General features: G+C 46.3%; 1 protein-coding gene across 10 annotated transcripts in view; it reads right to left on the bottom strand.

Moving 5' to 3' along the window:
- The window catches only part of SDK2 (sidekick cell adhesion molecule 2), a 338,404-nt gene that overhangs the window by 243,707 nt on the left and 80,133 nt on the right, over positions 1-14,564 (bottom strand). Inside the window, exon 1 of one of the 10 annotated variants that reach the window (XM_081849485.1) lies at positions 14,328-14,349. The exons of the other annotated variants lie outside the window; for them this stretch is intronic. Within the exon in view, the coding sequence (XP_081705611.1) occupies positions 14,328-14,334 (7 nt within the window). The 5' untranslated portion in view covers positions 14,335-14,349. Of the gene's footprint in view, positions 1-14,327; positions 14,350-14,564 lie in introns of those variants that run through there. 10 annotated transcript variants of the gene reach the window in all.

Below are 14,564 nucleotides of genomic sequence, written 5' to 3' on the forward strand. Positions count from 1 at the left end.
TGGTATTGCCACAAGCAATCAAAAGCCACTAAGCGTGCAATCACAAATCAAGCTACACAGAAGTCTGGAGAGGTGGCAATCTCTCCACTTGACAGAGCACACTAGCATCCCTCTGCTACATACGCGTATGCAAGTGCACAAACTCACTCTCACACAAACCACACACGTGGCCTTGGGCCATCTTTGTCACTCTCTCATTCCATGAAAGTTTCTTCTGAGCTCTGTCGCCTCTGGCCAATGTAGGCTCAGTTTCCTTCTAGAACACTTAAGTTTCAGTCTTATTCTGGAATAGCCATCTTTCCCATCAGCCTTGTCCAATAGTGGTCACTCCCTAGGCAAGCAATGTCTTGTCAAAAGATGGCATGTCACCTTGGCATTTTAGAGCGCTCCCTTTCATACAGATTCTTACAACCATCCTTCTACTGCTCTGGCATTTTTCTAGCCTATGAAGCAAGTACATGTAGTGATATTCATATACAATGGTGGTAGATGCTTTGTACACAAACCATGGCTCGTTGCTGCTACGGGGATGAGGCACACACATTGGGTGGCATTCCACTCATTAGTCCCATCAGCAAAAGGATTTCCATTTGTGCAATTGAACTTTCCCCCCTTACTGAATCCTGCACCCTCCCCAAATCTGCTCTGGAGGGTTGGGGGAACCCCTATAACAGATATAGTGGGTGCACAGAGGAGGAGTGGGGAGAATGTTCAGTTGCATAAGCAGAAATTCTAGCACTGATGAAACATTCACATTAGTGTTATGTTGGGTTCCACCCCATACAGTGACATGACATTTGAGGCACAGAATAAGTTGCATTGAATTCAATACAGGTTGTCACCTTTCAGCTGCAACCCTGCATCTTTCATAACAGATGAATTCACTGACTCCAAAGCTCTGACTACCTTTCAGTCCAGCCCTATGAAATTATGTCTATTATTTATCAAAACACCTTGACACCTCACAGGCCGTTTGACATCTCTTTTCTCGTGCACAGGACTGGAGTGGATGATGCTCCTTCAAGCATTATAATTTTTCTCACTCCTCAGCATCAACGTTATTATTACTATTATTATCAATGGATGTTGGCTGAAATCCATTGACTTAAACCAGGGCTGCTTCAATAAGCACTGCCTTAAATGGGAATGGGCCTGGTCATAATGTGTCCTATACTTGGATACATTTCATCCCTGAAGAGCTTAATTGAAAATACCACAGTCAGGGAAAGAAATATATGAGCCTCATTATGCAGAAGAGAAAACAAGGGAATGAGAAATTAAATCACCATTCCGAGTCCACCGCAATGGAAAGGTGGGCATGAAATCAAGTTCCAATCAACTTCAGATAGATTCTCAGGGCATCATCTGCTATCAACCTGTTCCCCAAGGTAAGCAGTTATAAAGTAACATATAGCGCCGAGAATTAGAGTACCTTCAAAAGCAATAAATATAAAGCTGTGGCTTTCAATCGCTGGAGTCACCTGGGAGATTGTATCAGGGGCCCCTCAATGCAGAAATAAAGTAATGGCAGATATGCTTCTCTGAAGGACAAAAAATTGCTGACCATGTCCAAGTTTGTACAGCTACAAAAGTGTGCTGAACAGACACACCCTCACTTCATATGTGGTAATAAAAAGGTAAATGGACCCCTGACCATTAGGTCCAGTCATGGCAGACTCTGGGGTTGCAGTGCTCATCTGGCTTTATTGGCCAATGGAGCCGGCGTACAGCTTCCGGGTCATGTGGCCAGCATGACTAAGCCGCTTCTGGCAAACCAGAGCAGTGCACGGAAACGCTGTTTACCTTCCTGCCAGAGTGGTACCTATTTATCTACTTGCACTTTGATGTGCTTTCGAACTGCTAGGTGGGCATTATGTGGTAATAGGAAGGGCAAAAACAGCCTGGACAGAACCCCTTCTGCCACATGAACTGAACCAAGCTTTGGCTTGCTTCCTGTAGCTGTAATTCCAAACATACTGAAGAAAGTATGTCCTCATTCAAATGAACGTGACTTTGTCCCAAGTAAATCTTATTAATATCAAGCAGGGTTGCCTACAAAGCACTCTCTCGTGACCATTTAAAAAGCTGTAATGCTTCACGTGGTAGATGCCGAGCTCCAGCTAAATTCCCCCCCCCCCCAGATTAAGAAGTCCACAAATGGAGCATAGAGAAGGGAAAAAGTAAAATTGTGCCAGTTATCGCTATTATATTAGAGACATTATTCAGCACTGTAATTTTAAAAAAAAAGTTTTAGGAAGAAAAAAGAAAATTCTAGCAGCAAAGAATTGCTGTTTCAAGGGCTGAACAAGGGGGTGGGGGTGGAATCCTGCACTGTACCTATATAGCAATGCAAAACAGAGGAGCAGCGGGGAGTGTGGGTGGTGGATTTTAGAGAGGGACACTTAGGGGCCTGATGCAATGTAACTGGACAGACTGCAACAGAGCTGAAAGAATTGCCAGAACAGCAAACCGCCAGGACAACAAACAGGTTTCCAGTGCCTGAATCACAGTTGAATGGTCTTGTCTCCTTATCCTCTTAATTTGATTTCACACCTTTTCAGAACATTGGCAAAAGTCAGTTAGCTGGTTTGCTTTGTTTGCAATTCATAGATTTGCAATTTGCCCATTTGCAAGCTGTTATTTTGGTATTGAAGCTAACCAAGCTCTTGCTCAATCTCTCCAAAGCATGCAGCATATGGCTGAAACCTTGGCAATTCAGTAAGAAGTTTCAAAATATTTTTAAAAATGGAATTTGCAAAATGCAAGGCAGTGAAGAAGCGCGGGCATGGTTCTTGCTTTCCTGTGCCTGGGATGGCTCTGTTTGAATTCACCACCCTGTACACTGGAAGTTTGTGTCTAATGTTTGCATCAGATACAAGGAATGCAATAGTGGGTGTTCTTTGTTGTGGGCCCTTGTGCAAAATGGGTTATTGGGTGCTCCCTCCCAATTTAGTTTGGTTATACGCAAGTCTCCAATTATATTCCTCCTGACTGGAGATGAAATATTATTATGAAAAGTTATTCAATTAAACATGAAGAACCTTCAGACTGTATAAAAATTATAGATCCATCTTTGTACGTAATATTAATTGGCATGAGTAAATTATATTAAAACATTACAATGATTACATCAATAACTTTAAACTTGGTTCAAAGAAAATCCAAAACTTTTCAACTTAAATGCAAATGAAAAAAAATTGAGATGAGCAAACTCATCCATGCTTTTTGGAAAACCCATCTGATGTATGTGTTCGTTTAAAAATATATTTGTATTTGCTGAGCCCCCTAGGGTCTGTAGACCCTCCTGTGCTGTTCACCCCCGTCCCCACCTTATATGGACACAACTGAAGGAGTAAAAAGTTGGCAAAAGTTTAGGTTGTAGTCTAGCCACCAGCAAAGTAGCTATGCAGCTGAAGTGTCCCCAGCCTTTGCTTCACATTTTACACACCAGCTAAGATGGCATTCCACATCTCTATTTGACATTCCTGCATCCTCCTCCTCTCAAGGTCACCCATCCCTCCACAAGATACTATTCGTAGGTGATTGATGGGCCTGGCTGGAAAGCTATCGCTCGTCAAACTAACCTGCGCGGCATTTTCTTCCTGCAAATTCTGCCATTAGGCACTAGGACCCCATGCACAGTGCAGCCATCTGCTAGGCCCAGCGCACAACATGCTCACCTTGCTTGCCGAAATGGATCCGTCTAGAAGCTGACAGGCTCACGCTGAGAGCCATCAGGCAGCGAACGGAGAGCGCAGTATGGAAGTCCAATGCACTGTCAAGGTTACGAGTGCTGAGGCCTTCATTTGGCAGCAAGGACACCCAGCTTCGCTTCCCCTTCCATCCCCATTGCTAGGTGTTTGTTTGGATCAGAACTGTTGATATAGGTCATCCATGGGTTCGCCAAACTCTCTACTCATGTGGGAGCACATAAGGGAAGACAATGGCTACCATGTAAAAAATGGGTGGTTGTGGTACATGGTACCTATACATGGGTTTCTGGCACCTGTGGTTAAAAGGCAAGGCCTATCTCAGAGGACGAGATGGTTGAACAGTGTTCTCGAAGCTACCAGCATGAGTTTGACCAAACTGCAGGAGGCAGTGGAAGACAGGAGTGCCTGGCGTGCTCTGGTCCATGGGGTCACGAAGAGTCGGACACCACTAAACGACTAAACAACAACAACATATCTGTTTCAGTGGAGGCCACAGGCATAAGTAGCAATATGTAATGTTATGAACAGAGCATTTGTGTCCCTGCACTAGCTCAGGTGCAGTCAACATGGTGTCCTCCAGATGTTGCTGAACTACAGTTGCAATCAACCCAAGACAGCATGGCTTGGGGTTGTAGTCCAGTGACCTCCAGAGAGCACCTTGTCAGGTGAATCCCTGGACTGGCTCCTTACAGATCCCATCAGTGCCTGACCAAGAGACTCTGAGGAAGGAAGGAAGGAAGGAAGGAAGGAAGGAAGGAAGGAAGGAAGGAAGGAAGGAAGGAAAAGAGAGCTATATGGGATGCCTGGTGGCTTTGGGCCATATGAACATTTGACTCTGCAGCTTTCAGGATTCACAACTCTATTGTAGAGCATGAGACTCTTGATCTCAAGGTCATGGATTCTAGCCCCACGTTTTGCAAAAGATTCCTGCATTGCTGAGGGCTGGACTAAATAACCCTCATGGTCCCTTTCCAACTACAATTCTATGATCACTCCTGTTCAAAGGAGTACTGTACTGTATCTTGATCTGCAGGGACGTGTTTTGTCCTTTTCTGAATTCTGCAATTCCTCTAAGGAGCTCAAGGTGGCACACATGCTCCATCTCCCTTTCTTTTTCTTCACAACAGCCCTGTGAGGTGGATCCGTCCCAAGGACTGCAATTGGCCTAAGGGGCATGTAGTGACACTATAGCCCATGGGTAGGCAAACTAAGGCCCGGGGGCCGGATCTGGCCCAATCGCCTTCTAAATCTGGCCCGCGGACGGTCCTGGAATCAGCGTGTTTTTACATGAGTAGAATGTGTGCTTTTGTTTAAAACGCATCTCTGGGTTATTTGTAGGGCACAGGAATTCATTCATCCCCCCCCCAAAAAAATATAGTCCAGCCCCCCACAAGGTTTGAGGGACATTGGACCAGTTCCCTGCTGAAAACGTTCACTGACCCCTGTTCTAGCCACTGCTCAACACTGGGAAGTGTCTCTCTCTCCCTCCCTTTCTGCTTCTCTAAGGTAAAGGGACCCTGACCATTAGGTCCAGTCAAGACCGACTCTGGGGTTGCGGCGCTCCTCTCGCTTTATTGGCCGAGGGAGCCGGCGTGCAGCTTCCGGGTCATGTGGCCAGCATGACTAAGCCGCTTCTGGTGAACCAGAGCACGGAGCACGCCATTTACCTTCCCGCCAGAGTGGTTCCTATTTATCTACTTGCACTTTGAAGTACTTTCGAACTGCTAGGTGGGCAGGAGCTGGGACCGAGCAATGGGAGCTCACCCTGTCGCGGGGATTCAAACCACCGACCTTCTGATCGGCAAGTCCTAGGCTCTGTGGTTTAACCCACAGCGCCACCCGCGTCCCTTGTTTCTGCTTCTCTACTTCCATGCATTCCCTGGAAATAGGAAGGTGTCAGGTACCTCTACCTTTGGAGGAATGTAGCCCTGCTTTATGCCTCTTAGACTTAGACCAATTTACCTCCTCTCACCTCCCTAGGAAAACAAAAGAGGGAGGGGGAAGAAGCACAAAGGAGTGTGCTTAAAAGCGCAGCCTGTCCCAGCGAGACATGGTGGCCAGGTCTCCTGGCAGGAACATATGGTTACACAAAATGCCTCCCACCCACAAACCCCTTCGCTTGCACTCATATGACTGTGCCTGATCAGATTTGGGATTTCTTACATGGGCTAATCGGATTGCACGAAGGCAGTAACTGGATTAGGCAGAAGGTTTCCAAAGTGAGAGAGGCGCAGGCTTGGGAGGAGCTGCTAAGCAGCACATAATAAAGCCCACTGCACGTGACCGTCGCAGGAGCTGCCCGGTCTGCCCTTATAGCGCATTTCATTTCTTCAAAGTAGTCCACAGGGCTCATGATCCCAGGGGTACGGCTAGGTACTTAAGAGGACTCTGGGGCTTGGGCCCATGACACAAAAGGCGGAAGGCATCTGTGGTGTTACTGGCACAGTGCTTTGCAGCACGCCCAGCCACTCGGAAAGCAATAACAATAACAATAACAATAACAATAACAATAACAATAACAATAACAATAACAATAACAATAACAATAATTGGAGGGAGGGACAGACAGGAGATCCAGCACAAAAGATTTGGGACTTTACTCTCTTCTTGGGATAAGAATAATTATCTATGTAAATCTATATTCAAGTAGCCAGTGTGGTGTAGTGGTTAAGAGCGGTGGACTCGTAATCTGGTGAACCGGGTTCGCTTCCCTGCTCCTCCACATGCAGCTGCTGGGTGACCTTGGGCTAGTCACACTTCTCTGAAGTCTCTCAGCCCCACTCACCTCACAGAGTGTTTGTTGCGGGGGAGGAAGGGAAAGGAGAATGCTAGCCACTTTGAGGCTCCTTAGGGTAGTGATAAAGCGGGATATCAAATCCAAACTTCTTCTAGCCTGGGCTTCGCAATGTGACAAACTGGAAATAAGGAACATGTTAGCTCCAGCCCAGAAACAAGCAAGAAAAATGTGGACAAAGTTGCTAACTCTAGCTCTGAGCTAAGCTGCATTTGCCCTAGTAGTCACAGACCTATTGTCTCTCAGAATGAGAGTCACATCCAGCAACGGGGTGGCAAATATGCCAGTGTGGAAGACAGCAGAGAAGAGAGGGCATTTTAAAGGGGGGGGACTGCCTCGCAGGGGTGGAGTAGAAGCTCCACAAGGGTAAGCTATAGGGCTGCGAGGTGAAAGACCAGCTCAGGACCAGGCAGCTGAAATGAAGCTGACATAACTCTGCTCTCGGCACCTCCTCAGTGTTTGGGCAAGTCACACGACTGGTTAGATTTGGCACTGTGACAGCCTCTCCCTCACAGCATAACTATGTGCAAAGATCACGCCGCCACCAGAAGACCCTGCCGGTGATGGAGGGAGGGGGCAATGCCCGCCTGCTCCCTTCGCATATGCACTTACGACAGGAACGAGACATGCTGACAGCTTTACAGCACTGACGAGCCCCCTGACAGTGTCCAGAGACAGCCTGAGCTTGGAAAGAGCGCCACAGCCTTGTCATGGAGGATGAGGGGCGGTGGGGGTGCGGGAGGGAGGACAAGAAGTTTCAACGCCTCTTCCCACCACGGTTCTACAACTGCCTTGCACTCGGCAACCTGCAGACTGACAAGGTCCCTGGCAACTTTCGTCCTATTGACCTCAACTGTTTTTAAGGGATGGTGCTGGAATTGTACAGAGGTGGTGTCCAATCTACTGGGCAGACAGTGTGTGTGCTTGTGTAAACACACACACACACACACACACACACACACACACACCAAGTTCTTGCCTTGAACAACAGAATCAGAAGGACGCAAGTGTCTTCCAGAAGTGCAGCCATGTTAGTCTGCTGCGGCAAAAGCAGCAAAGAAGGACCTTAAAGACAAACAGATTTATTATAGCACAAGCTTTTGTGGACTATGGTCTACTTCTTCGGACGTTCAGAAGGTCTGACTAGCCTACCCCACCCCAACTTCCATTTTGGGTAGCTCCTGAAACATGTTCATGTGGGTCTACTGCCAAGGTTGCCCCTTCAGCCCTACAAAGTCTGAGTAGTGAAAGTCTTGTTTCTTGCAGCTTATGTCTATTCTCCCTTGCCTGTCTCGGTGACAAGAAAATTCACAATGATCATGTGTGATCAGAGGCCTACTGCCTCTGAATATCTGTTGCTGGGAATAGCTCAGCTGGTTGGAGCATGGGTGCCCATAATGCCGAGGTTGCAGGTTCAATCCCCATATGGGGCAATGGCATATTCCTGCATTGCAGGGGGTTGGACTAGAGAATCCTCAGGGTCCCTTCCAGCTACAATTCTATGAATCGCAAGTGGGGAGAGTGCAGTTGTACTCATGTCCGGGTCGTGGGCTTCACCATAAGCATCTGGTGAACAGGATGCTGGACTAGAAGGGTCTTTGGTCTGTTCTAGCAGAGGCCTTCTAACGTTCTTATGCTGTTCCTAATTTTTCAGATAGGTTAACATATATAAGAAGAAAAATGAACAGCGGAGAAGGCTGCTCTGCATGAACACCAGCAACCTAGCAAGGGAAGTATCACTAAGCATAAATGGGATAAATGGCACAGTATGCAATAATCCATGTTTGGGATTTGTTTCCAGAGGGTGACTTGGATCACTTGGTGTATGGCATATTAAAGTAAGTGGGAGTTGAAAGGGGCGTGGATTGACAGTTGTGGGAATTTTAGCAGTTGACAGCTGAGAGAGGTGGAAGGTGGAAGGTAGAAGAAATTGGCTGAGTAGGGATGAGTGGTACCTAACCTCTGGCCCTCCAGATGTTGTTGGACTACAACTTCCACGCATCCTTGACCATCCCTGGCCGTGCTGGGTAGGAGGGCCACGTCTGGCGACCAACAAATTCCCTGCCCCTGGTTAGGAGATTAGTAGTTTCCAATCATCCCAGTAGTTGCATTCATCCCAGACTTCTGTTTACTGTTAATTTGCTTCGATGTTCCTTAAATAAACACTCTGCTGTCAGCTCTGGGCAACTGCCAGTGAAACCCACACTTAACGGGATGGATACACCTACACGGTGCTATTAGCACAAACACATGTTGCTCTTAGCACAGTGCTTTTAGTGACAAACAAACAATAAACCAAAGCAGACTCCATAACTAACTAGCCTCTGACATACATCTCAGCACTGAAAACATCTGTGCACAAAAATTTATCTTGGAGTTCCTGTAACCTGCTCTGAGCCTCCAGGATAAGGCAGGAATAGAAATCCAGCCTCACAAATAAATTTGCAAAGCCTATGCCATGTTTTAGCGCAATAAGGTACTTCCCAGTGCTTCCCAGCTTACCCCCTGCCCTTAAATACACCGCCACTGAGCAGAGAGCTTGCCCAGTAATGGAATGCCTCCCTTCTGCCAACTCCAGGGCCCCACAATGCTTTGTCAGCTGCTTTAAATTGTTTATCCCCAGGTCTTGTTTATGAGCCGATAAAATCCATACCATTGTGAAGCTGGCTCCCTCTGCTCCTTCCCAAGGTTCCATGGGGGCTCAGCGGCATTTACAACACCAGGAGCTCTCCAGCTCTCCAGCCGGCCAATTACAAGCCTGGTGTGCAGTCTGCAAAGGGGGAGGTTTTTTTGGGGGGGGGGTCATCTTCCTGGAGAAGTCTTGCACATAAATAACTCACCTTATTCCGAAGCCTGAAAATGCAGCTAATTGAGACTGGCAGGACAGAAGGTGAGGAGACCAATAGGAGGTGAAGCCAGTGCCAATGATAGGCAGAGCCAACTAATTCTCCTTTTGCTCCCATTCTCCTCCATGCCGAGTTGTACATGGGCAACACGGAGACTAAGGAGAAGGAAGCTGATGGGCTGCATTTGGATTTATGAAGGCAGGCAGGTGGAGGCTGGTTGAAGTAGGTGGGCCAGTGCCCCACTTGCCCTGATAGACCAGCCTCCACAGTGTAAATGACAGGTTATAAACAACAAACTATCTCCTATGAGATAGGTATCTAGATCTGAGTTAGGGACCCATAACGATAAGGAAAACATAGCCTGACTGCCTTGCTCTTATTCCTTCCCATGGGTGATCTGAGGCACATCCTGCTTGCATTAGGAAGCAACAATTACAACCACCCCAATTTCAGTTGCAAGTGATGAAGGCCAACCCAGCCCAACTCACAGCAAGGGACAGGTCAAACAGGGTTTTCTGATCTACCTAAGCTTAGAACATCCTCATATTGATTACAAAACCCAGGTAGAATGTGCCACTGTATGTCCTCCCTTCCACAAACTACAGGCTATCAGGTAGAGCAGCCTTCCCTGATCGAGTGTCCCTCCAGATCAGTTTGGACTGCAACTCCCATCAGTTCCAACCAGCATGGCCAGGGATTATGGGTGTTGTAGTCCAAAAGCACCAGACGGGAGAAGGCTGAAGCAGAGGACGTAACACCAGGAGAGGGGGTGGGGAAAGAGAACAGATCCTTGCTTGTAACCTTGGAGGCTCACACGGACTCAGCTTGGGCATTCACTACTCAGAATTTGGGTTACAATGCATTGCTCAAGGGAAGCAAACATGGTGCTCCTTCCAGACGTTGGTGGACTCCACTCCCACCATCTGTCCCTGCTGGCCATGTTGGCTGAGGCTGATGGGATCTGGAGTCCAACAGTATTTGGAGAACACCATGTTGGCTGCCCCTGCTGCAGCCCATCTCCTTGGAACCGCTAGTTAACACTTAACTGCTTTATAAGACAATGGGAAAAGCCCGCAATGACGTGTGTCAATAAGAGGGTTAGGTCAAGGATAGGGAGGCTGCAGCCCTCCAGATGTACAACTTCATCAGCCCAGCCAATTTTTAGGGATGATGGGAGCTGAGGTCCTGCAATACTAAAGAGGGCTGTGGGTTTGCCATACCTGATTTATGGAAATTCTCAGTGTGAGGTTAGATGCCTTGGCCATCCCCAAGTCCCCACCTACTAGCATGCGAGATATGGCCCTCACTCTCCTCACTGGTTCAATCCTGGCTTGCTACAAAGGGATGCTGGATGCACCAGGCACATTCCCTTGTCCTCCATGCACATACATATATGTGTGCACATTTGTGGACCCATTTTATTACATTTTCCCTAATTAATGTCTGTTTCCAGAACAAATGCTCAGCTACTGCAGGCCTCCCAACAGCCCTGGGGCTGGATTGTTAACGAGGATTTTAATTTGTTAATTAAAAGCAGGATGCCTTCGTAGCAAGCTGCTGCAGTACAGCCCACCTCTCGGAGGAGGCACAGTGGAAAGAAGGGAATCAAGATACCTTCAAACATGCAGTGCATGAAATTTATGTCCAAACGAAAGTGGAGCCTGGCTAAGATCCAGGAGAGATAGGAGCTTGGATGGTTCTGCACCAGCGCCAGTCCTGGTTATTTAGCAGATGGGAATTTCCTCTCTCATGTACTGAGCCTGTGGGGAACACCAAGCAGCCAATCCCTGAGTATTTATTACTGCTGAGAGACTTGGGGGAGGGGATTTTGCCTACTACCTATAACATGGGGTGCTTCTAGACAGGAGTTTATTGGTAGCGCTCATAAACACATGGCTTTTTGCAGTTGACAAACACTGCCATCAACATCAAAAGGCCAGCCTATGCTCTTTCGGCATTTAATTCATATTTCCTTTAAAACATAAAATACCCCAAAAGTAAAAACAACCTGTTACAGTCCCTGTTGGTGTGAAAGTGCATTAGGGTATTGCTGTTTTTTGTTTTGTTTTGTTTATCACATGCATTTTCATTTATTCCCGCATACACCTCACAGAGGTTTAGACATTTCACCTTCCATTAAGACCAGACTAGAGCTGGACCTGATCAACACAGTGTTGAAATACCGTAACCAGTTTAAGGAAGAAAGTTCTGCCAATTTGTTAGCATTGCAACTCAAGGTAAATGGGAGAGCGCCTGCAACTCAAGGTAAGGCAATTTAATTTTTCACTTTGCGTAAATGAAAGGTGGATATATGGTTTTGGTGGTAAGCCACTTTGGACACCCAACAGAAGATGCAAAAGAGGTTGTCTGAATGACATGCTCTTCTTTGTCCTTCCCTTCCAAGTCCCAAGGGGAGAGTGATGCCAAAACTCCACCCATGAACTACACTCGTCTGTGCATTATTTTCCGGTCTCTAACATCCTTTATAAAGTCAATGCAGTGCTCAATTCATTAAGACCTCTTCTATTCATTCAACTGGAGCTATGCCTCATTTTCCTCACCCACTCCACCTTGTTAAGATCATGATGGGTTTGGAGAAGCAAAAAAGGAGCTGAAGACCTTTTCAAAGGAGAGAGAATCTGATCCTGAAATCTCTCTTAACAGCTGAGGCTCAGGAGTGTTTATTGCTAGTAAAGGTGTAGGATGGTTCCTGCCAGCTGATGCACAAATCTAATTCTAGCACCTCCTCAGCTATTCCATATCCTACTTGTAAGGAAGGCCATACATTTTCTACATGTTTTCTGACATGGAAATGCAGCTTCATCAGAAAGCAACTTTGGACAGTCAGCTTGCAAGAGAAGCAAAGCATAAGTGACTTGTGCATCCTCTCTTCTCCATTTCAGGTCCAAAGCAGACGTGCCCCCCACCTCCCGGGCTCCTGCAATGCGATCTCCCCACAAAAGATGAAACCAGAAGTGTGAGAAAAGGAAGCACTGAGTCAGCCGCGTTTTCCCTTTCGCTGCTACTATGGAATGTCTGAAGGAGCTCTAAATGAACCCAGCTGTGTGTTGCCCTCTCCACTTCCAGCACTAGCTACCTGGATGTGGTACTCTGGATCTGGTCATCATTAATGCACATATCCCACCAAATGATGCTCAGGCCATACAGATAATAGCAAAGTCATGCAGAGTCCACAGGAAAGTTGCAACTTGAATACAAGATGGGAAAGGAAACCCCGCCATTACACAAGTTCACATATATGCATGTATTTATCTTAGATTCCAATACTTAAGAGGGTTGGTGGGGGTTGCTGTTGTTTGTTTTATTTATTACATTTATCTCCCACATTTCCTCCAAGGAGTTCAAGGTACTGTATGCACTTCATTTACTCCCCATTTTGTCCTCACAACAGCCCTGTGAGGTAGGTTTCAGCTGAGAGATGGTGACTGGCTTAAGATCACACAGTGGGGTTCACTGCCAAGTGGAGATTGAACCCTGGTCTCCTAGGTCCTAGTCCAGCACTCTAACCACTACACCACACTGCCTCTCTTGTTTGGTATGTCATAAGAAGGCTAAGATAAGAAGAGCCCGGCTAGATCAGACCAAAGACCCATCTTTGTTCAATATACTGTATCCTTTAAAATAAATAAATATTGGTTTTATTCATAACAAACAATATAAAATAAACATCAATACAATATAACAATGTGGGATTTCTCCAATCTCTTGACTTCCCTCTACCCTCTCCATGGTTCCATTATATTTATTAATCATGTATACATGTCCATATCTTATTTTCCATCTATACATATCTGATTCTGTTATCATAATACTGCAAATGTTTATTAGAATCCTGCTGATGTATCAACTTGTATACAATGCTTTGATATATCTGCAATAAAAAAAATCCTATTCATTTTAAAATTTGTTATTGTCCTGATTTCTGAGTCTGTTTCTAAATTCTAAATTCTGTTAGTTTAGCCATTTCTGCATATTCCATTAACTTAATTTGCCAATCTTTTCTCGTGGATATTTTTCCCGAATATACTGTTTCTCACCATGGCTGACCAGATGCCTCTGGGAAGCCCTGAAGCAGTGAAACAACAACAATAGTGCAACAACAACACGGTACAACAATCACCAAGACGAAAACCAAGCAATAAGCCTAGTTAAAAACCAGTAAGTTGGCAATTCCTTTAGAGTCTCTGTGGCACAGTGTCTGCGATGACCCAGCCGTCACCTTTTCCCTTCTCAAAAAACCCCCAAACAAATAAAAATAAAACCATTCGAAAGACAGCAATTCTGCCAGCCTTCAACAGCATTCTGTGGGAGACTAAGGGGATGAGGCAAATAATCGTTTTTGAGGGGATTCACCACAGAATGGCTTTTGAGACTGGCAGAATTACAGAAGCCACGTTGGTCACAGAACAGATGATGACTTTCAAGCACCAGCTTGAGAGCTGCCTCTTCCCATCTCCTTCCACCAGCCCCCCCACCCTCCTACGTCAAAGGGAAAGGGAGCCTCTGTGGCGGCAAAAGCTTTGGCCCCCGGGCATATTTTGTTCATTCACATCTCTGGGCCTGGCCCCAAATCAATCTTCTCCATAGCTGCTGGAGCAGCCTTAATCCCAGCTGGCTAACAGAGTTCCATTCACTCGCTTGGGGATGTTGACACAAGCTGAGAAAGAGCCACTGTCTGTAGGAGCTGGGGAAAGCATAGAAGGGCCTATTGAGGCAGCTCCTCGCTCTGCTAGAGAAATGCCAGCCTTGCCCAGCCCACCACATTGGAAAAGCCAATATTTCCCCTTTCAAGAAGCCCCCCAACACACAGCACTTTTGTTCTCTTCCAACGGCCAAACTTGTCCCTCTGAGAGGAGAACATTTCTTCTCAGCCAGCCGCTGAGGGAAGCAGAGGAAAGGTTTCCTCTTCAGAAAATCACCTCAGAAAATCACTTTTTTAAAAATTCCCCTTACTTTCCATTTCAAGTCTTTCTAGTCACTGTCACTACAGATAGCGCAGGCAACTTGGTATGTTAAAAATGGATCTTTTGATGCACTGGATTTAAAAAATAAAATAAAAATATCGGATTACTTCTGAGGGGCTCAGGGGTAGCCTACAGGGTTCCCCCTCTTTATCAATACAACAACAGTGTGAGAGAAGTTCGGTTGAAAGAAAAGTGTCTGGCCCAAAGTCACATGAATAAGCTTTGT

This window comes from Podarcis erhardii, assembly GCF_964252035.2.
Source record: "Podarcis erhardii genome assembly, chromosome: 2".
Taxonomy (NCBI): domain Eukaryota; kingdom Metazoa; phylum Chordata; class Lepidosauria; order Squamata; family Lacertidae; genus Podarcis; species Podarcis erhardii.